This window comes from Saccopteryx bilineata, chromosome 4 (genome assembly GCF_036850765.1).
Source record: "Saccopteryx bilineata isolate mSacBil1 chromosome 4, mSacBil1_pri_phased_curated, whole genome shotgun sequence".
NCBI lineage: Eukaryota > Metazoa > Chordata > Mammalia > Chiroptera > Emballonuridae > Saccopteryx > Saccopteryx bilineata.
The window spans coordinates 294387112-294407611 of NC_089493.1; the positions used below are offsets into that span (position 1 = coordinate 294387112).

At 49.6% G+C, this 20500-nt stretch overlaps 1 protein-coding gene across 1 annotated transcript in view; it reads left to right on the top strand.

The window, feature by feature from the left end:
- Positions 1-883: 883 nt before the first annotated feature.
- Positions 884-20500, top strand: part of LOC136334090 (heterogeneous nuclear ribonucleoprotein K-like) — a 33406-nt gene continuing 13789 nt past the window's right edge. The window contains 2 exon segments of the mRNA XM_066273871.1: positions 884-1030; positions 1148-1306. Coding sequence (XP_066129968.1) covers positions 884-1030; positions 1148-1306 — 306 coding nt within the window.

The window sequence follows — 20500 nt, forward strand, 5'->3', positions numbered from 1 at the left end:
TAGAAATAACACTCATCTCTTTGCCCCACATCCCATTAGCTTCTTTGTTCAAAATATATATATATATATATATATAATCCCCCTGCATGAGAGATGGGAGGGGCAGGGGAGGGGCCCTGCAAGTCACATGATCAAGCCCGCCATCCGGGAGGCCGGGAAGTAGAATCCAATCCTCTGCCAGGGAGGGACGTCGAACCCTTGGAACCCAGAATCGCCTGCACCGTTGTATCCTGAGAGCCACGGAAAGCCATCGAAGTCGTCAGCAGTGGGAAGAGTCATCACGTGGAAAAGGTTGCCCTGGCTACAGCATGGAGGATGGTTTGAGGAGACTGCCAAGTGAGTGCTGACTGGTTAGCAGGTGGGAAGGGCTAGAGAACATGGTGGCTCGGACTAGGTTGGTGACAGTGGAAATACGGCAGGAGAAAGGTGATGACATTTTTGAGATGGGACGTGTGAGACCTAATCATCTGTTGGGTATGGATAGTGAGCATGAGAGGTCACCACGATCTGCAGATTTGGCGCTTTCTCTCTCTCCTCAACATCACAGTTACCCCCCTCCCCCCATTACGAGCCACCCTCTTCTTTTATGAAATACTCTGTTTTTTTTTCCCCTCCACTCCAAACCCTGCCACCGTCCCAAGTGACCGCAGTACCATTGGAGCAACCCGTCCACGACCCCGGCTTCTCAACTCCTTTGCCTTCTCAACTCCGTGGCCCTGACCACTAACTCACTCACGACCGTCCCTCAGACCGCGTCATTATCCACGCCTCCGACATCTTCCAGGCTAAGATTTCTCTTTGGCAACAGATGATAATCACCCTTTTAACATTCTTTTGCTCTGTTGTACCCCTGACTCATTTTTTTCTTCACCTTCCCGGTAACATGTCAACCCGGGTCAATCCAATGCCAGCCTCGCCTGCGTCTCCGCTGCCCTGTGAACGCGTCTGGAAGAAGTCGCCTCGTCGCCGAGGACAGTACCTTCGCGGAGTGGGTCTGAAAGGCTCAGCCGAGCGCTCGATGCTGCTCTGGGTGTCGTCTCGGTTTCTTCTCTCTGGGGCTGTTTCCGGCACTCAGTCCAGACTTGCTTCTCCCTTCTCCGCCTCTCCCCTGCCCACCCTCAGGTTAGGGCCTCCCCTTCTTTCCCAGAGGAAGTGGAAATGCCGGGGAGATGCCACTCGGAGCTCCTTGAGTTCTGGCGCGTGGCCGCGACTCAGACCCCCTGAGCTCACCCATCGTGCAGCCAGGCCCCCCGGGGCAGCCAGGAGCTCGCCGGTCCCCAAGAACTTGCAAGCCTGCCTAAAACCGGTATCAGACCAGATAGATGGTTTCCTAAAACCGAAGTTGAGGAACGGAAGGCGGCTAAACGAGTCCTGTGGGCAGCCCGTGCTCCCCGTGGATAAGCCGAAGTCCCGTCCATCCAGCAAACGACACGAGGTCACCAGAAGCAGCTGGGCGGTAGAGACAGGAGCACAGAGAGGGCTACAGGGAGAGGACGGCGCTGCGTCCTCCGTCCGTCCATCCGTCTGTCTGTCTGTCCGTCGGGAGAGAGACGCTCAGCTCCAGGGGCAGAGCTCTGGGTAAGACGGGCTCCCCCTCGAGTCCGGGGACATTGCGAGTTTCCTTCTGCGGCAGACCCGGCTGTTGGCCTAAGCACGCTCCTCTCCCCTTCTCTCTCCGGACACGCAGCCCTGGCCTGGCTGGAGGGACAGTAGGCCCCGATTAAATACACAGGCTTCCCCAAACCTTCCCGCAGAAGAACGGCGTGTGACCAGGCCTGGCCCAGGCGACATAGGGACAGACGACCTCTGGGGCCGCCAAAAGAAACATTTTTTTTTTATTATTTAAAAAATATTTTTTCTGCCTTGTATGTTCCACCCACCCCAACCACCTGTAACTCGCCCTTCACACTTCTGGAACTTGAGACCCGCGACGCCCTCCCCCACACCCCACCCCCAACCCCCCCCCCCGCCCCCGTTCCTTTTTTGTCCAGAAATGTCTGGTCTCCCCAAGGCTGCCTCGCTGTGCTTGCAGTTTTTGTGCTTATGTGAATTCCCCATGCGCGGATATTAAAATTTTGATTTTCTCCCGTGAATCCGTCTCTGTTCATCTGACGATTAGCCCAGCCAGGAGCACTTAGAAGCTGGGAGGAAAAGTATGAATATTTGTTTAGTCCCCATCGGATGATGGTCCCCTGACTGTGAGAAAATAGCAGAGAGATTCAACTGCAGCCTTGAGACGAGTCTTGGGCGCGGACTTCTGAACGCCAAGTCCTGCGGGGGTGGAACGCTGCCCCCGGGAGCTCTAAGCTCTACGAGGATTGTTTAGGAAGCAGCTGATCCCTGTAGCCATTTTCCCACGTGCCTGGGGGGCATGGGGGAGGGGAGGGTCAGCTTTCTCTGCACCTGAATCCACTGTGGACTAACGTGACCCGGGCTCTGCTAATCTGCTTGATGAGCCAAGAGACCAATAAACACGATGAGGCTGCAGAGATCTGGGCTCTGGGTCCTAGAGGCCGGGAGTCCCCTGGACCCACTTTTCTCTCTGTTGTATCTTGTGTGTGTTGTTTCTGACATCCTGTGGCGCCGTCCTCTCGGGCACCTTGACCAAGAACTTCTGGGGGGAAGCTGAATTTCCCAGTGCCCCCCCGCACCCCCCCCCCCCCGTCTCCCCGGAGAAAGGAAGAGCAGACAGACCCCAGGACGTTCTCTCGGGGACTCTTTCTCCCTCACGCTCTTTCCCTCCAGTGAAAAGAAATCTGATTTCTATCTCGGGCCGGAGCAGACAGCTCTAACCCTAACTCCTGAACAGTAGTAGCCACCCTTCAATCGCCCAGAACGATGTCCTCGCCGCCTCTCGGCTTTCTGTTCTCCGGGGGTAAATAGTGCTCATGCCTCGAATGCCAGCTGGCTTGTCCCATGTTCCGATCCCTTTACCTTCATTGTTCTCGGTTTGGAAAGAGATCCAGATGAAGAAGGAGGAGAACTGCGGTTGTCATAGCAACGGCCGAGTGACATGCAACCCAGTTCGGATGAAATAAGAGAAGTTGAGTTGTGGTGAGGGGTTTGAGGGATTTTTGTTGTTGTTGTTGTTATTATTATTTCATTCTTCTTCCTGATTGAACATATTCCGCTGCTTTGGGAAGGAGACGTCTGGCTGACGCCGCCATTCTTACCCACCGCCTTTGATTGTCACCCTCCCCCCCTCAGTGGAAAGGGGGGGCTGTCCACAACAGAAGAGCATCCCCGTCTCCTCAGCACCCGCAAGGCCTGGCTGTGCCCAGCCTCTCTCCCCGCCCAGTTCATCCCGTGGTTTGCGTGACCGCTGGCTACTGCTTTTTTCCCCCGCTAAACTGATAAACTGTGAAACATCAGGGATGGTGTGCATGACTTTTTTTTTTTTTTCAAAAAAAAAAAAATATTTTTTAATTACACAAATAAAACAGCAATTCTGTGATAACTCCATCTACGTGCACACCCCCTTCATGTCACCACTAGGTCCGCAGCACGGACACGGAACTCACACATATACGTTTTTGGTGACGCAAACAGGACTATATTATCCTCACTGTTGTTTTCTTCACGTCCTCTGACGCTGATCTGAACATTACGGCCCCTGCCTCTTTCTGTGTCATCGCTTGCCTCGTGGGTCTTTCCCCAAACTAAACTTTTAGTCTACTTTCTCCCAGCTGTCCCTCGGCCAGGCCCTCCGCAGGGCACCTGGACTCACCTGGTGCCATTGTCAGGAACCCATGTCCCCCAGAGTCCTCCCCTCCGGAGTCCACCTCCCATCCAACTCGCAGCCCGGTCTGACCATTTGGTCTCTAAGAGAGAGCTCACACTGACTTCTCTTCATCCACATGGTCACTCCCCTCGGCCAGGCCAAGCCACTGCCTCAACTTACGGCAATAGTTTCATTACCACTCTCTCCGTGTCCCCTCCTCCTATCCATTCTTCACAAAGCAGCATCTTTATAAAAGGGTATAGTGACCTTATCATTCTCATGCTTAAAAGCCCCAATGGCTCTGCATTGACTTAGATGCAATTCTACATCTTTTTTAAAAATTTTATTTAGACAATTAATTTTAACGAGTTGACATTGATCAACTAGAGTACTGTACATAGATTTAGAGAAAAACGTCTCCAGATCATTTGGACATTTGATTATGTTGTATACCCATCACTCAAAGTCAAAGCGTCCTCCTGTCACCTTTTATTTGGTTTTCTTTATGCCCCTCCCCTCTCCCCGCCCCCTCTTTCTCCTCCTTTCCCCTCCCCCCGGTAACCACTCACAGTGGCCCAAGACATGGAAACAACCAAAAAGCCCTTCAATAGAAGATTGGATAAGGAAGATGTGGTACATATATACTATGGAATACTACTCAGCCATAAGAAATGATGACATCGGATCATTTACAACAACATGGATGGACCTTGATAACATTATACTGAGTGAAATAAGTAAATCAGAAAAAAAAAACTAAGAACTGTATGATTCCATACATAGGTGGGATACAAAATTGAGACTCATGGCAATTTACATCTTTTAAGCAAGGCCAATGGGACCCTAAGTGACCCCTTCCCGATCTATCTCTTCAGCTGTATGTCCCCCCACTGTTCTCATTCTTGACACCCAAGCCAGTTCTTCACGTTACTGGTGTTGATTAAGTGATTGGGTCTCATTCTTCACTTCCTCCCTGTAATAGAATTATCCATCTCTGTCTCATTGATACTGGATCTGTCCGTGTGTAAGCATGATGCCATGAGAGGCTTTACAGGTGCTGACATGCTCTGGCTGGGACTCTGGCCATGTGGCCAGAGAAGAACATACTCTGATGAGCTGCTGCTGGTCCCAGTTTGACGGACAAGTGGAACAGACCTGAGCCTGCCCCATAGTCTAAGGTAGTGTTGCCCCAGGGAGCCTGAGCAGTCTTCAGCAGAGAGATGGGTGTTTGTTCTTTTATAGACAACAAGATTTGGGGACCGTTTGTTACACAGCATCTATCACAGCAATAGCTCACTAATGCAAATTCCTTTCCTATGCTATAAGTCTCATCAGGTAGACTTAAACCTGTGTCTATTCTGGGTCCCTCTCTCCAGCCAGGGCCTAGCACAGTACTTGTGATGTGGCTCAATAAATAGTGGCTCAATAAATATTTGTGAAATAAATTATTATTGGTATTGTGGATACTATCTGGGACTCCATTAAGCTTGGTGACATTGTTGCAGGTATATGATTGCGTGTATCTGTTCTGTTGTCAGCCGTTTGAACCCTCTTACTGTTTCTAATCATTTCCCGGTAGATTCTCTTGGGTTGTTGGTCACTAAAATTATGCCATCTGTAGTATAGTCTGTGAAATTGTGGCCCCGAGTAAATCATACCTCCCGGTCTTCACATCCTTGTGAAGGGGTGGCCTGTGACTTTGTGTCCCCAAAAATAATACTACTAAGTCTTAGTATTTACTTAGGAGGAAAAAAAAACCAGAAAAAAAAACCATCAAACTATTTATATTGGTTATTTCAAGAGCAGAGGCGGATTTAACAGCGGGCGCACTGGGCATGCACCCTGGGCCCCGACTTCTGAAAGGCCCCACAAAACCCCAACTTTACATGTTTTTCTAATGACACCAAGTTTGGTTTTATATGTGCAATTTTAGCATTAATAGTGCATAATCTTTTTTATTTATCTAAAAATATGGTTAACATGTATTTTTATTTTCCCTCTCTCTCTTTTTTCAAGGGGTCCAATATTTTCTTCTGTACCCGGAGCCTCAACCGACCTTAATCTGCCTCTGTTCAAGAGCATGGAATTATGAGGGAAGACACTCAATTTTTCTGTAACGTTTAAATTTTATCGTAACATGCATTACATATGTAATAAAAAGATATTAATAGTAGTGATTACAGGCCTCATTTTATTCCTTGCTGTAGTGGAAATTTTATTACATTTTATTGTTAAGCAAAACACTGGCCTTTTTTTTTTGTAGTGTGTGTAAATTTTACATGTTTTGCCGCGTTAAGTACATGTCTACTTATCACTATGTAACCCAATGTTTAAAAGCTAGCATTGGACTTTGAAATTTACTGCACATCTGTTTCTGCATTAATATGTTTATTCTCCTCTGATCTATTAATATGGGAATATATATATATATAACCTAATATTAAATCATCTTTGCATTGCTCGGCAAAAGAACAATCTTTTTAATACAGGAAGGGGTCCAGACAAGAGAATATTCCATGAGAAGGGTTGGGGTTTGAAACAGAAGCAGATCCAGGTCCCCAAGTCCCCTCCAAACTAGCCCAAAGGTCACAAAGTCCCCACGCCCAGAATGTAAGCACTTTCTACAGTCTTTAAAGGAAACCCCGATTGTCCTGCATATTCCCCACCTCGTATCCCCTGTGATCGTAACCCGCATCCCCTGCTGGATCCCCTGTGATCGTAACCCGCATCCCCTGTTGGATCCCCTGTGATCGTAACCGGCATCCCCTGTTGGATCCCCTGTGATCGTAACCCGCATCCCCTGCTGGATCCCCTGTGATCGTAACCCGCATCCCCTGCTGGATCCCCTGTGATCGTAACCCGCATCCCCTGCTGGACCCACGGTGATTTCCAGATGTGCCAAAGGAACCACACTAATCATTATGGAAAACCAGGTAGATGAGGAAACACCAGGAAAGAGAGGTGTGAGGCTGAAGAGACAGAGGAACGAACACTAAAAGAAGTAGAGCTAATGCAGGAATCAGAAGAGAACTCTAAAATAAGGATAGTTAACGTGCTAAAGAGACGTTTGAGTAGATTACACATTCTTAAATCAAAATTAGGCTTTCAACAACAAATGTAAACAAAGTTCTTAGAAATTTAAATAATGTCTCTGCTAAAATTAAAATCCCAACATAAAAGCTAAAAAGCAGTTCAAACACATATGATGACCCATTTAGCCCGACCTGTGGCGGTACAGTGGATAAAGCATCAACCTGGAACACTGAGGTTGCCGGTTCAAAACCCTGAGCTTGCCTGGTCAGGGCACATATGGGAGTTGATATTTCCTGCTCCTCCCCAATCAATCTCTCTCTCTCTCTCTCTCTCTCTCTCTCTCTCTCTCTCACACACACACACACACACACACACACATCTAAAATAAATAAATTTCCCTGGCCAGTTGGCTCAGTAGTAGAGCATCAGCCTGGCATATGGATGTCCTAGGTTTGATTCCCGGTCAGGGCACACAAGAGAAGCGCCCATCTGCTTCTCCACCCCTCCCCCTCTCGTTTCTCTCTCTCTCTCTCTCTCTCTCTCTCTCTCTTCTCCTCCCCTCCCACAGCCATGGCTCAATTAGAGCGAGTTGACCCATGGCACTGAGGATGGCTCCATGGCCTCAACCTCAGGCACTAAGAAGAGCTCGGTTGCTGAGCAACAGAGCAGCAGCCCCAGATGGGCAGAGCATCGCCCCCTAGTGGACTTGCAAGCTTGCCAGGTGGATCCTGGTTGGGTTGCATGCAGGAGTCTGTCTCTCTGCCTCCCCTCCGCTCACTGAATAAAAAATAAACTAAAATAAAATAAAATGAATAATTTTTTTAAAAAGACCCATGTAAGGGTCTAAAAAATCAAAATAGCTTATTCTCCAGAATGCAGTGCCTAAGGAAAAGAAAGGATTTTTCTACCCCGATACTCTCTCCTTCCAGTGCAGTTCTGAAATTCAGGGGGCCACTCTCGAGTGGGGAAGGGGAGGAGCAGTCCGAGCCAGGCAGGGAGACTGGATCCTCACGCTCCTCTTTCTCACCACAGGCTGCAAGACCAGGACTGCCCCACGAGGCAGGAGGACAGGGCCTTTCGCCTGCCTCTCAAAAATATGGAAATGGAATTTGACGTATTATATGGGGTATATTTGCTAAAATAAAACTTTTTATGGCTTAGGGCGGTGGTCAGCAAATGCGGCTCACAAGCCACAGGCGGCTCTTTGGTCCCTGGAGTGTTTAACAAAGACCAGCCCTAATTAAATTAATAACAATGTACCTACCTATATAGTTTAAGTTAAAAAAATTTGGCTCTCAAAAGAAATTTCAATCGTTGTACTGTTGATATTTGGCTCTGTGGACTCATGAGTTTGCCGACCACTGGCTTAGGGTCACTGGAAACCCGTGTGGTGACACTGACCGAGCAAGGCATGGGGGGGGGGCGTCCCTGGCATTTCTCTCGGGGCAGCACAATGGCTTTGAACAGCATGAAAAGAAAAATAAAATTGTTAAGTGATTATTCCTAAGGTGCTGCTGCCAATGCCAACTATTGACTCCATTTGGTTCTCAAACATCCAGGGGAGCTTGTTAAAAATAGATCTGGAGGCCCTAAACCCCAGAGTCCTGACTCAGGAGGCTTGGAGGAGATCCCAGCAATTGATGTTTTCAACAAGCCCCACCCAGATGGTTCTGATCAAGTTAACCTGCCTCACTTTGTATAAATAATACTCTTCGAGGCCCTGGCTGGTTGACTCAGTCAGTTCGGCCCAGCGTGTGGAAGTCTCGGGTTCAATTCCCAGCCAGGGCACACAGGAGAAGCGCCCATCTGCTTCTCCACCCTTCCTCTCTGTCTCTCTCTTCCCCTCCTGAAGCCAAGGCTCCATTGGAGCAAAGTTGGCCCGGGCACTGAGGATGGCTCCATGGCCTCCACCTCAGGCACTAGAATGGCTCTGGTTGCAGCAGAGCGACGCCCCAGATGGGCAGAGCATCGCCCCCTGGTGGGCGTGCCGGGTGGATCCCGGTCGAGCATATACGGGAGTCCGTGTCTGCCTCCCCGCTTCTCACTTCAGAAAAATAAAAAAAAATTTTAAAAAGAATATTCTTCGAACCCATCGCCTTACCTGTAACCTCTCTCCTCTGTGCCTTAACACAAGCTTCTCACTTCTTTAAAGTCTCTACCTCCATTTCAACAGCTGAAATGCCGTTTCTTTTGCCAAGGTCTCCTGGATACGCTTCTGACCTCCTGTCTTCTTACCTCACGTGGGGCGCTGGTCACCTTCTCCAAATGTTCACATTCTGGTGAAAAGCGTAGACTTCGGAGAGAAACAGACCGAGGCTCAGCTCCCAGTTACGCACCTTCGCTGTGTGGCCTTCCCCAGATCATTAACCTCTCTGCGCTTCCCTTTGCTCACACCTGTCAGATGAGGATGATGCAGAGGGAATGGTATGATGTCTGGAATTTAAAAAATAATAATAATAATAATCTGGGGGGGGATCAGGCAGGGGGTATAAATAAATCAAAACAATCACCAGCCACAGGTTGAGAATTGTTGTGGTGACAGTGGATACCTAGGACATCGTTCTATCATAGCTTCTAGTGTGTGAATATTTAAATTTTCCATAACAGAAAGAAAAGTACATTTAAAAAAACATGAATGCCCTATCAGAAAAAGAAAATGGATAACCAGGAGGAACTACTGATCATCCGTGAAAGGAACAGAAATCACCAAATGTTTTTAAATGTTTGGTTTTTCTAATAGTTTTTCATGTAAATTTTATATGTAGTAGATGATTATTTCTTAATTCATGATCAAACGATAGTAAATGGAATGATGCCTATTACTTACCTATCAAAGTATCTGCCACATAATTCTCGATAAGTATTGTTTTCATTTCTTCTTTATATCAAGGCAGTTGGTGTATACGCATCCCTCCCCCCCCTGCACTGCACGGTGTTGGTCTCCGTGGCGCCCACAATGCCTCGGGCATGCACTTGGCCTAAACTGGGTACGAAGTAAATACTTTTGGAACGGGTTTTATTTATTTCACAAGCAATTGCACCACCCGCGCTATGTGATTGGCACTAGTCTAAGCACTTTATAAATGGAACTGTTTAATTATAGACCAACCCAAAGAGGTCCTCCATCTTAAAGACAAAAGGACAGAAACAGTGGCCCTGGCCATTGGCTCAGTGGATAGAGTATCAGCCCAGTGTATGGACATCCCAAGTTCAATTCCTGGCCAGGGCACACATGAGAAGCGAGCATCTGCTTCTCTCCCCTACCCTCTCCCCCTTCTCTCCCTCTTCCCTTCCACAGCCAGTGGCTCAATTGGTTCAGGAATAGCCCTCAGGCTCTGAGGATAGCTTGGTTGGTCAGAGCGCGTCAGCCTCTGGCACTAAAAATAGCTCAGTATTCGAGCATCATCCCCAGATGGGGTTGCTGGGTGGATCCCGGTCGGGGTGCAGGCGGGAATCTGCCTCACTATCTCCCCTCCTCTCACCTAAAAATAAAAAATAAAAAAGATATGAACAGCAAGGTAAGTAACATGTCCAGGATAACCCAACAGTGAGTGTAGAGCTAAAATTTGAACTTGAATGTTCATTTGATATTTGCTGTGCTGTCAGCCACTCAGTTATTTTATTTTTTTCAGGTGAAAATAATTTTATTCTGTAATAATTTAATTTTTTTTTCAATTACAGTTGGCATATAATATTATATTAGCTTCAGGTGTCCAACATAGTGATTAGACATTTATAAAACTTATCAAGTTAGCCCTCCAATAAATGTAGGAGTACCATCCGGCACCACACACAGTTATTACAGTATTGTTGACTACATTCCTTATGCTGGACTTTACACCCCTGTGACTATTCTGTAACTGCCAACGAATTCCTTCACCTTTTTCACCCACCCCCGCAATCCCCCTCCCATCTGGCAACCATAAAAATGGTCTCTTGAATCTACGAGTCTGTTTCTATTTTGTTTGTTTATTTTATTTTTTTAGATCCCACATACAATGAAATCATCTGGCATTTTTCTTTCTCTAATGTTACTCAGCACAATACCCTCTAGGTCCGTGATGGTGAACCTTTTTATAAAAAGTGCCCACTTTTGCAGTGCTGGTCAACCTGGTCCCTCCCGCCCACTAGTGGGCAGTCCAGCTTTTATGGTGGGCCAATCGCAGAGCCATTTGGTTGCTCCGCTACCGCGCACCATGAAAGCTGGAACGCCCCCTAGTGGACGGGAGGGACCAGGTTGACCAGCACTGCAAAAGTGGGAGGTTTTTATAAAAAGGTTCGCCATCACGACTCTAGGTCCATCCATGTTGTTACAGATTATAAGATTTCATTCTTTTTTATGGCTGAGTCATATTTAATTATATATATATAATGAATTATTATATATATACATATATATAATAATATATATATAATATATATACACACACACACACACACACACACACACACACCATATCTTCTTTATCTGTTCATCTCATGATGAACTCTTAGGTTGCTTCCATAGCTTGGTTATTGCAAATAATGCTGCAATAAATATATGGGTGCATATGTCTTTTCAATTTAGTGTTTTGAGTTTCTTCTGATAAATACCCAGAAGTGAAATTTCTGGGTTCTTCCTTGTTGCTTGTTAGACCCTTTGGTTTAAAATCTCTTTTCTCTGGTACAAGTGTTGCTACCCCAGCTTGTTTTGTTTGTGTCCATTTTCATGAGATGCCCTGTTTCTATCTGTTCACTTTCAGCTTGTGTTTGTCTTCCGATCTGAAATGAGTCTCTGGTAGACAGCATATGTAGAAGTCTTGTTTTGTGATCCATTCAGCCCCCATATATCTTTTAATTGGCGCATTTAATTAATTTGCATTTAAAGTAATTGTTGATAGGTATTTATTGTTATTTTCTTACTCATATTTCTATCTATTTTTTTTCTTCTTCTTCTTAAAGAAGACCCTTTAACATTTCTGGTAATAGTGGTTGGGTGGTGATGATAAACTCCTTTAGCTTTTTCTTGTCTGGGAAGCTCCCTGTTTCTCCTTCAATTCAAATGACAGCTTGGCTGGGTAGAGTCATCTTGGTTGTAGGTTCTTGCTTTTCATCACTTTGAGTATTTCTTGCCCCTCCCTCCTGGGCTGCAGAGTTTCTGTTGAGAGATCTTCTGACAGTCTTATGGGAGCTCCCTTGTTGAGGAAATAAATGCCTTTGTTTTGCTGCTTTTAAGCTTCTCACTTTGTTTGCCATTTTAATTATGCTGTCTGTGTCTTGGTGTGAGCTTCCTTGGGTTCATCTTGTTTGGGATGAACTTCCTAGACTTGTATGTCTATTTCTTTCCACCATTATTTTCTCAAACAGGTTCTCAATTCCTTGTTCTCTCTTTCTTCCCCTTCCGGCATCCCCATGATGCAAATGTCAGTACTCTTGAAGGTGTCTCCAAGTTTCCTTATTTTTTTTAGATTCTTTTTTTCTTTTCGCTGTTCTGATTGGGCGTTTTCTACTTCCTTGTCTTCCAAATCGCTGATTTGATCCTCTGCTTCATCTACTCTACCGGCGATTCCCCATAAAGTAGTCTTCATCTCAGTTATTATATTCTTCATTTCTGACTGCTTCTTTTTTTATGTTTTCTATCATCAATTGTATGTTTTCTCTCTCTTTGTTGAAGTTCTCACTAGCCAGTTCTTATAACCAGTGTTTTGACCTCTACATCTGATAGGCTGCTTGTCTCCATTTTGTTTAGTTCTTTACCTGGAATTTTGGTCTATTCTTTTATTTGGGACATTCGTTTGTTTGTTTGCTTGCTTGCTTGTTTCCTCTCTGTGTTTGTTTCAGGCAGAGGTGCTACGTGCACCCCAGCTCTCCGTGTGGGCTTTGTACACCCTTCTGTGTGGTTGAGCCTGGATTGCTATTTGCACATCAATGGGAGGGGTTTACCCCCCCCCCAGGCCTACCAACTGCAAGGACTGGATGAAACCACAGAGTTGGAGCTTCTGTGCAGGGGCCGACCCAGCAAGAGTTAATTCATCTGGGCGCTGGCGCCCTATGAGCCTGCCCCTTGACTGTGTCACTGGTGGAGGCATCTGGGTGGTGCCCCTGTTTGGTTTGAAACTAGCCACCGAGTTTCCGGACTCTGGACCTCCCAGAAGGTGCAGGTCAGGATCAGCTGCCGCCTGTGCCCTGCCCAGAGCCACCCAGCATGCGTCACAAAGCGATCTGCAGATGGCTGCTACTTGTGCTGGGCTTGGCCGCTTCCGGGAGAGGCTACGCTGTGAACTGAAGCCAGCTACCACTAGTGCTGGGCCTGGGTCCACTTAGCAAGAGGTATACGGGGCATGCCTTGAGTCCAGGGCCAAGACAGGCTGCTCATGTGGAAAAGCCACTGCAAACGGCTCGGGTGGGCCCACGGCTCAGTTGGGGTGGGGTCTCAGGGAATCACCAGGGCATGGTGAACAGTGTTGGACAGGCAGGTGGAGAATTCAATACAGTGCCTGCCTTCTGGCTCTGTAGGGAGAGGGCTCTACAAAGAGACAGGGGCCCCTGCCAGCACTTCTATCTGGGAGAAAGCTGCCCCTTTAACTCTCACCCCAAAACCAGACGATTCAGCTCCTCCCCGTGTGCCCCTTTAGAACTGCTGCCTCCGTGCGGGAGCTCAGAGCTAGTGACCCGAGTTAAGTTTGCACACGGGCCCTTTAAGAGGAACCCCCGGGACTCCGGCAGCCTTCTGTGTCACTCAGCGACAATCCCACTGCTTTTCACAGCCAAGAGTTATGGGGACTTCTCTTCCTGGCACTGGAACCCTGGGCTGGGGGCCCTGGTGTGGGGCTGGGACTCCTTGCTCCTCAGGAGGGGGACCTCGGCAGTTGAGACAGCCTCCCGATTTTTAACCACCACACGTGGGTGTGGGTCCAGCCCATTTCGTGTCTCCGCCCCTCCTACCAGCCTCCACACGGCATCTTCAGTATAGCCTTAGTCACTGTTCTGCTCAGCTAATTTTCAAGTCATTCTCAAGGCTGGTGGTTCTGTGTCATTGTCATGTGGATGCGGTCGTGGGAGGAGGTGAGTACCGCCTTCACCTTTTCCCGAGGGAGGCCTCGTGAAATCTGCCCCTCGGGGACGGAGGCGCCCAACCTGCCTGCTTCTACAGGAGCTGCCTGCTGGTCCACCTTGTGAATGACGGTAGCAACTCAGCTTCTCTTGCAGGCATCCCCAAACTACGGCCCATGGGCCGCATGAGGCCCCCTGAGGGCCCCCTGCGGGAGCTGCCCGCTGGTCCACCTTGTGAACGAGGGTAGCAACTCAGCTTCTCTTGCAGGCATCCCCAAACTACGGCCCACGGGCCGCATGAGGCCCCCTGAGGGACAGTGAACTGGCCCTCTGTGTAAAAAGTTTGGGGACCCCTGTGAGGCTTCCGGGTGGCGTCTCTATTTGAGATGCCCGATGATGTCAAGTACCAAAACAGAAGCCAGGTAGGAGGGGAGGAGAGCCCAAGAGTGGGAAGAGAGGCGTACATACAATAAAAAACAAAGGAGCCAGGGATGAGAACTGAGGATAAGGTGGCAGAACTGGTGAAGAGTTCCAACCGGGGACAAGAGAGAAGAAAGCAAATATTGAGGTAAAAAAATGAAAGAAAGAAAGAGGGGGGGGGAGAGAGAGAGAGAAGGAAGGAAGGAAGGAAGGAAGGAAGGAAGGAAGGAAGGAAGGAAGGAAGGAAGGAAGGAAGGAAGGAAGGAAGGAGAGAGAGAGAGAAAGAGAAAAAAGCAGCCGGGAAATGGAGATTTGGGTTGAAACATATGCAGCTGACCTGCTCACTGGCTTGTGAGGACCACGGGTACACACATCTCCCTAGATTCACCTTCAGTGACATCCCCTTGGTGGCTTGCCATCGGCCACGATGGGAGCATTTACACCAGGGAAACTGGCACACACTACGTATCTAAGCCCTGCTGTTTCTTCAGCACGCTGGCTGTCAAGCATTTCCGCTGAGTCATCCCGGAAGAGCGGTTGAATATTTGTGAGCTGTCTGTCCCTTTCAGGGGGCAGATTTGTGGTGCACGGGGTAGAGCTGGCTTGCTCAAGTGGCCATGAGAAGAAAGCCATGCATGCATGCAGGCGTGAATGCAAGAACGGCTTCTCCTGCAGGGCTTCCTAAAGCGAACCCCTGCAGGAGAGGCATTATCAGCAATTTCGCTAATTGCAGCTTCTTAGGTTGCAAATGAGAGCTGGGTCCCTGCAGACTGCAGTCAAGAGCTCCGGCTTCCTTATTCAATCGCAGTCGTCTCTTCGTCTCTTCGTTAAGCACAGTAAATAGACAGTTCCAGGGGGTTTGGCCACAGGCCCGTTTCGGCAAGGAGAGTGGGAATCTTTCCACACAGAGCAGCTCAGGGACAAACCTGGATGGAAGTCCCCCCCAGAAGGCGGAGGCTCTGCTGCTACACAGAGGCCAAGTATACAAACAGGAGGCTGGCACCCCTCAGCCCTCCAGCTGTCTCTCCACCAAAACCCCTCTGCTGACCCCACGGAGCAGAGTGTCGGTCACTTTAACTATCAGGACGGGAAGTAACCGCTGGGTAGACAGGTTAGACCACAGGTTAGCTGTGAGAGTTAACATGCTTTCTGCCTCTTTGCCCGCTGCCTGGATAACCATGGCATCAGTCCAGACGCACTGAAAACAAACACAGACTGAACAAACTCTGGTATCTGCTTAAAAAATAAATAAATAAAAGCCCAGGGGATGGCACAGCCTCTATAACTCCTCTCAACTCTCCAGATCAGGGGTCCCCAAACTTTTTAGACAGGGGGCCAGTTCACTGTCCCTCAGACCATTGGAGGGCCAGACTATAAAAAAAACTATGAACAAATCCCTATGCACACTGCACATATCTTATTTTAAAGTAAAAAAACAAAAAGAGAACAAATACAATATTTAAAATAAAGAACAAGTAAATTTAAATCAACAAATTGACCAGTATTTCAAAGGGAACTATGCTCCTCTCATTGACCACCAATGAAAGAGGTGCCCCTTCCGGAAGTGCAGGGGGGGGGGGGCGGATAAATGGCCTCAGGGGTCCGTATGTGGCCTGCAGGCCGTAGTTTGGGGACCCCTGCTCCAGATCCTTATTTGGAGAAATCACTGCATAACCTTGCTAAGTGTTTGTAATGTGTACTTTAGAAAGCCTGGGAAATTGTGTCCTTTAAGAATATGTGTTTACTTCCCTGGCCGGTTGGCTCAGCGGTACAGCGTCCGCCCGGCGTGTGGATGTCCGGGGTTCGATTCTCAGTCAGGGCACACAGGAGAAGCGACCATCTGCTTCTCTTCCCCCTTCTCCCTTCCTCCCACAGCCATGGCTTGAATGGTTCAAGCAAGTTGGCCCTGGGTGCTGAAGATGGCTTCATGGCCTCACCTCAGGTGCTAAAATAGCTCGGTTGCCAAGCAACAGAGACACGCTTCAGATGGGCAGAGCATCGCCTGGTAAGGAGCTTGCCAGGTGCATGTGGGAGTCTGTCTCTGTCTCCCCGCCTCTCACTTAATTAAAAAAAAATGTGCTTACTGTCAGAGCAGCAAGGTAATGGAGCAGCTGCTGACAGGCCAGGACTAAGTGGCAATCCCTGGTCCCTCGTAGGAGCTGGGTCCCCAGTGTTGAGCGGTGCTGTGGAGTCCAAAGAGGAAGGGCATGGGGCGTATGGGAACCTGCCTCGTGCCCTTCCCCAGTGTGTCCAAGCTGCCCATAAAGAAAACTTGGTTCGCGAGGAACAAGATGCTCTCCTTCTTGGAAAGAGGTCTCAGAAAAGGCAAAAATGAGCAGCGTGCTACAAATGCTAATACTAATTAGGAAATTGGGGAGCAGCCGATCAATGAAGCTGGTCAGGACAGGCTGCTCGGGAGATACAGAGACAGCCTCCTGTCAGGACATCAGAGACGCTCTGAGGCCCGAACCGCAGCGCTGAGCCCCGCTCACACCGGCTTAAGTAGAGTAAGAAGAAGGCTAATAAGAACGAACTCATGAGCTAACGTTTTTTTAAAGGGAGGGAGTGCTCTTGACTCGGTCCCCGTCAAGTGAGGGGGTAGCAGCTAAAGCGTCAGGCACGGCTGGACCCGGGGGCTCAGCTGACGGCCACCGGGTCCGGCTCTGTCTTCTCCGGGCTGCCTTCCTGCACGCTGGCCGCTCTATCAGGCCGGGTGACCCTCCACGGAAACAAGGTGGCAGCCATCCGCTTCCGGTTCGGGTTTCATCCTCCCAGCAACCCTAACAGGGAGAGGATGCTCTCTTCCAAAAACTCCCCACACAAGGAGCCGTTCCGACTGATTGGATACGCTTGGGTCACGTGCCATCATTAAACTAAGGCTGCGGCCTGCGGGAATGGGACCCCCTCCTGGCCACACCTCGATCTTGTGCTGCTTCAAGTGGGATGGGGCTTAGCGTGTGAAAAGGGAGTGACTCTCCAAAGAAAAAGATGACATCTGGTACCGGAAAGAGGAGTAGAGTTTGGGCAGCAGGAAAACAGCAGGTGTCTCAGGGAGCGAGGCTGGAAAACCCGCCTTCGGAGATTCTCTGCCTTGGGGGCGGGGGCGGGGGGTGGGGGGTTCTCTGAGGGCCGACTGAGTCTGTGTGTGACCCTAGTGAGCTGGCGCAGTCAAGGGAGACGGTGCATCGGGTGTGGAGAGGAGGAATGTTACCTGAGGACGCGCTCCCACCTATGAATAAAGGCGTTTAGCTCAGACCTCTCTGTTCCCCCCACCTTGTGCTCTGGCACCCAACAAGCTTAATATCACAGGCGGCCCTCCCCGCGTCCCTCTGATCTCTGCTGTTCCTGGGCAGGAGGACTGAGAAGGGTGGAAAGGGCGTTCGCTCCAGCAGTTCTTGAGATTGAAGCGAGTACAGAAAGAAAGCACAGTTCTGTGCCCCTCTCTCGCCTCTCCCTGTGGACTTTCCTCACAGGAGCGGCCCACCAGGGGACAATCCTTCTAAGAGAAGAGAAGTGATTGCACTACAGTCGGGGAGACTGAAGGAGGGGACGGGCCAGGTCCGAGCCCGGGGCGGGAGGAAGGAAGGACTGGGGTGGGAGGAAGGAAGGACTGGGGTGGGACCCAGCTCAGGCACCAGCCAAGGGCCCGGTATTGGAGCTGGGTCAGTAAAGCAAGAGTTGGAGCAGCCGTTTCCACTCGGGGCAGCACGGTTCACGGGTAGGGGGGTCTAAGACGGGAGAGGTGAACTCCTAGCAGGTGACCAGGACACCGAGGGAGGGGGAACGGAAGGCATGAACCCCCTGCATGAAGCCGCGGGGCCCCCAGGGGCCGCGGGGCTGCTGTCTTGACCAGAGTGCTAAAGCTGGGAAAGGGGAGTGTGAGTCAGACCCGGGAGGTTATTCAAGCGCAAAGCCAACAGGACTCAGCCAGGAGAGAATGCGCAGCAGCAGCCAAGGAGGACACGGTGGGTCCGAATGGATTCGTTCGGGTCAGACAGGGGACTCTGGACTCGGTCCAGGTCACGATGCCTAATGTGAATCTCAGAGAAGTCGTCTTCAGAGTTTAACATCGGATATCAACCAGCAAGATGTTCGAAAACCTTCCTAAATCCTGCTCTCCTGAGGCCAGCTTGATAGCCTGGGGTTGAAACAGCGCTTTTCAGTGAATTCTTTATTCAACTTGTTTCCTAACTTAGGACCTGTCGACAGAGTTGTTTGCTCTCTCTCTCTCCTAAAATAGAGGTCCAGCTTTCCTAAGGCCCCACCCCCACCCCGGGGGGCTGGGCACCCCTTTACGGAAGGTTTCCCTCTTGGTAGATACCTTTCTGCCGAAATAGATCATCGGTTCTCCCCGTCTGTGTCCTTGTCACGCCTGAAGCGTTTGTATCTTACTTTCGCCTCTCCTTAGAACCCGCTGCCCTGCGCCTTTGCTGTTTCCGGCACGGGGTTTGCCTCAGTGACATGCCTGTCACAACAACTGCCCTCTTCACTGTGGACCGGCTTAGCTTCGGGGTGCCCTATGTAAATGAGAACACTTCAAAATGTAATTTATGCTGAGCCGAAGTTGAGCGACAGAGTAATAATACAGTACGACTGCTCTGAGTGGGCCTTTGAGAAGGCCAGTGGATGGACGAAGACAGCATGTCTGAGGAGGAAAAGAAAGAGCCAGCCGACCCAAAGCATGGACAGTTAGCCTTCATAAAAGTTAGCTCTTGTTTTTTTTTGGGGGGGGGCATTGCGATTAACTCGAAACAAACGGGCTTCTCCTCCGGCCGGCATTCGAGGAAGGTGTCGAGAGCGGGTGTGGTCGTCCAGGGCCCCTGTTCTGACGTGGAGATGAACAGTGGCCGAGTGTGGCTTCCCTGGAAGTGACAGACAGGGTGGGAGCTGTCCCTAGAGCAGAGAGAGACTCCAGAGCCGCATGTCTGCTCCAGGACACCACCTGGCAGACAGCAGGACCGCTCTACCTGAGGGCTGTGTGCCAGGTGGCATCTGCATTGCCCCGTGGAGGCTGCGCCATGGGCGGGTTCAGAGCCACGTGGGAAGGCCTCTGGGCGTGGAGACAGCGTCATCCGGGCTCTTCAACTCAACTCACCGCTGATTCTGCATGATACCAGGGCACCTGGGCCTCTCACCTTGCCTCTGGGACATAGAGGTGGCCACCTCCATTCTACAAGTAAGGAAATTGAGGCTCAGAGAGGTTTAAAAAGATTCCCCAAATTCACACAGCCAGTTAGCATCAGAGCCAGGACTCAGACGGACACCCTGCATTCACACACACACACACACACACACCCCTTCTGTTTAACCAGATTTTGAGGAGGTAGGGGCCACGCCAAATTAAAAAAAAAAAAACTCCAAAACAAGACCTAGAGCGACTTTTCACCTCCAAGTCACTAAGGAAGACACAGGGCAAAGGCTCTGAGCAGGTCATTCACAGAGGAGGCACACGGCCCCCAAAGCAAAAAGATGCAAATAAAATGCAAATTAGCATCATATCATTAAACACCCATCAAATCAGTGGTAAACTTGTGAAAGTCAGACAATAAGCATGAGCGCCTAACCAGGCGGTAGCGCAGTGGACAGAGCGTCAGACTCTGACGAGGAGGACCCAGGTTCGAAACCCCGGGGTCTCTGTCTTGAGCATGGGGTCACTGGCTTGAGCGTGGGATCATAAACATGACCCCATGGTCGCTGGCTTGAAGCCCAAGGTCACTGGCTTGAGCAGGGAGGTCACTGGCTCAGCTGGAGACCCTGCTCCCCAGTCAAGGCACATAAGAGAAAGCAGTCAATGAACAACTAAGGTGCCGCAACGAAGAACTGATGCTTCTCATCTCTCTCCCTTCCTGTCTGTCTGTCCCTATCTGTCCCTTTCATAAATAAGAAAGGAAGAAAGGAAGAAAGAAAGAGAAAGGAAGGAAGGAAGGAAGGAAGGAAGGAAGGAAGGAAGGAAGGAAGGAAGGAAGGAAATAAGCATGGAAAAGGATGGATAGGTTATGAGGACACCACAGACGTGGCTGGTGGGAGGCAGCATCTACCTTGCACGTGCAGAGCAGCGAGTCCACAGAGCCAGGCGCGGCATTTAGAAATCTTAGAAACGGGCCCTGGCCGGTTGGCTCAGTGGTAGAGCATCAGCCTGGCGTGCAGAAGTCCCGGGTTTGATTCCCGGCCAGGTCACACAGGAGAGGTGCCCATCTGCTTCTCCACCCCTCCCCCTCTCCTTCCTCTCTGTCTCTCTCTTCCCCTCCCGCAGCCAAGGTTCCATTGGAGCAAAGATGGCCCGGGCGCTGGGAA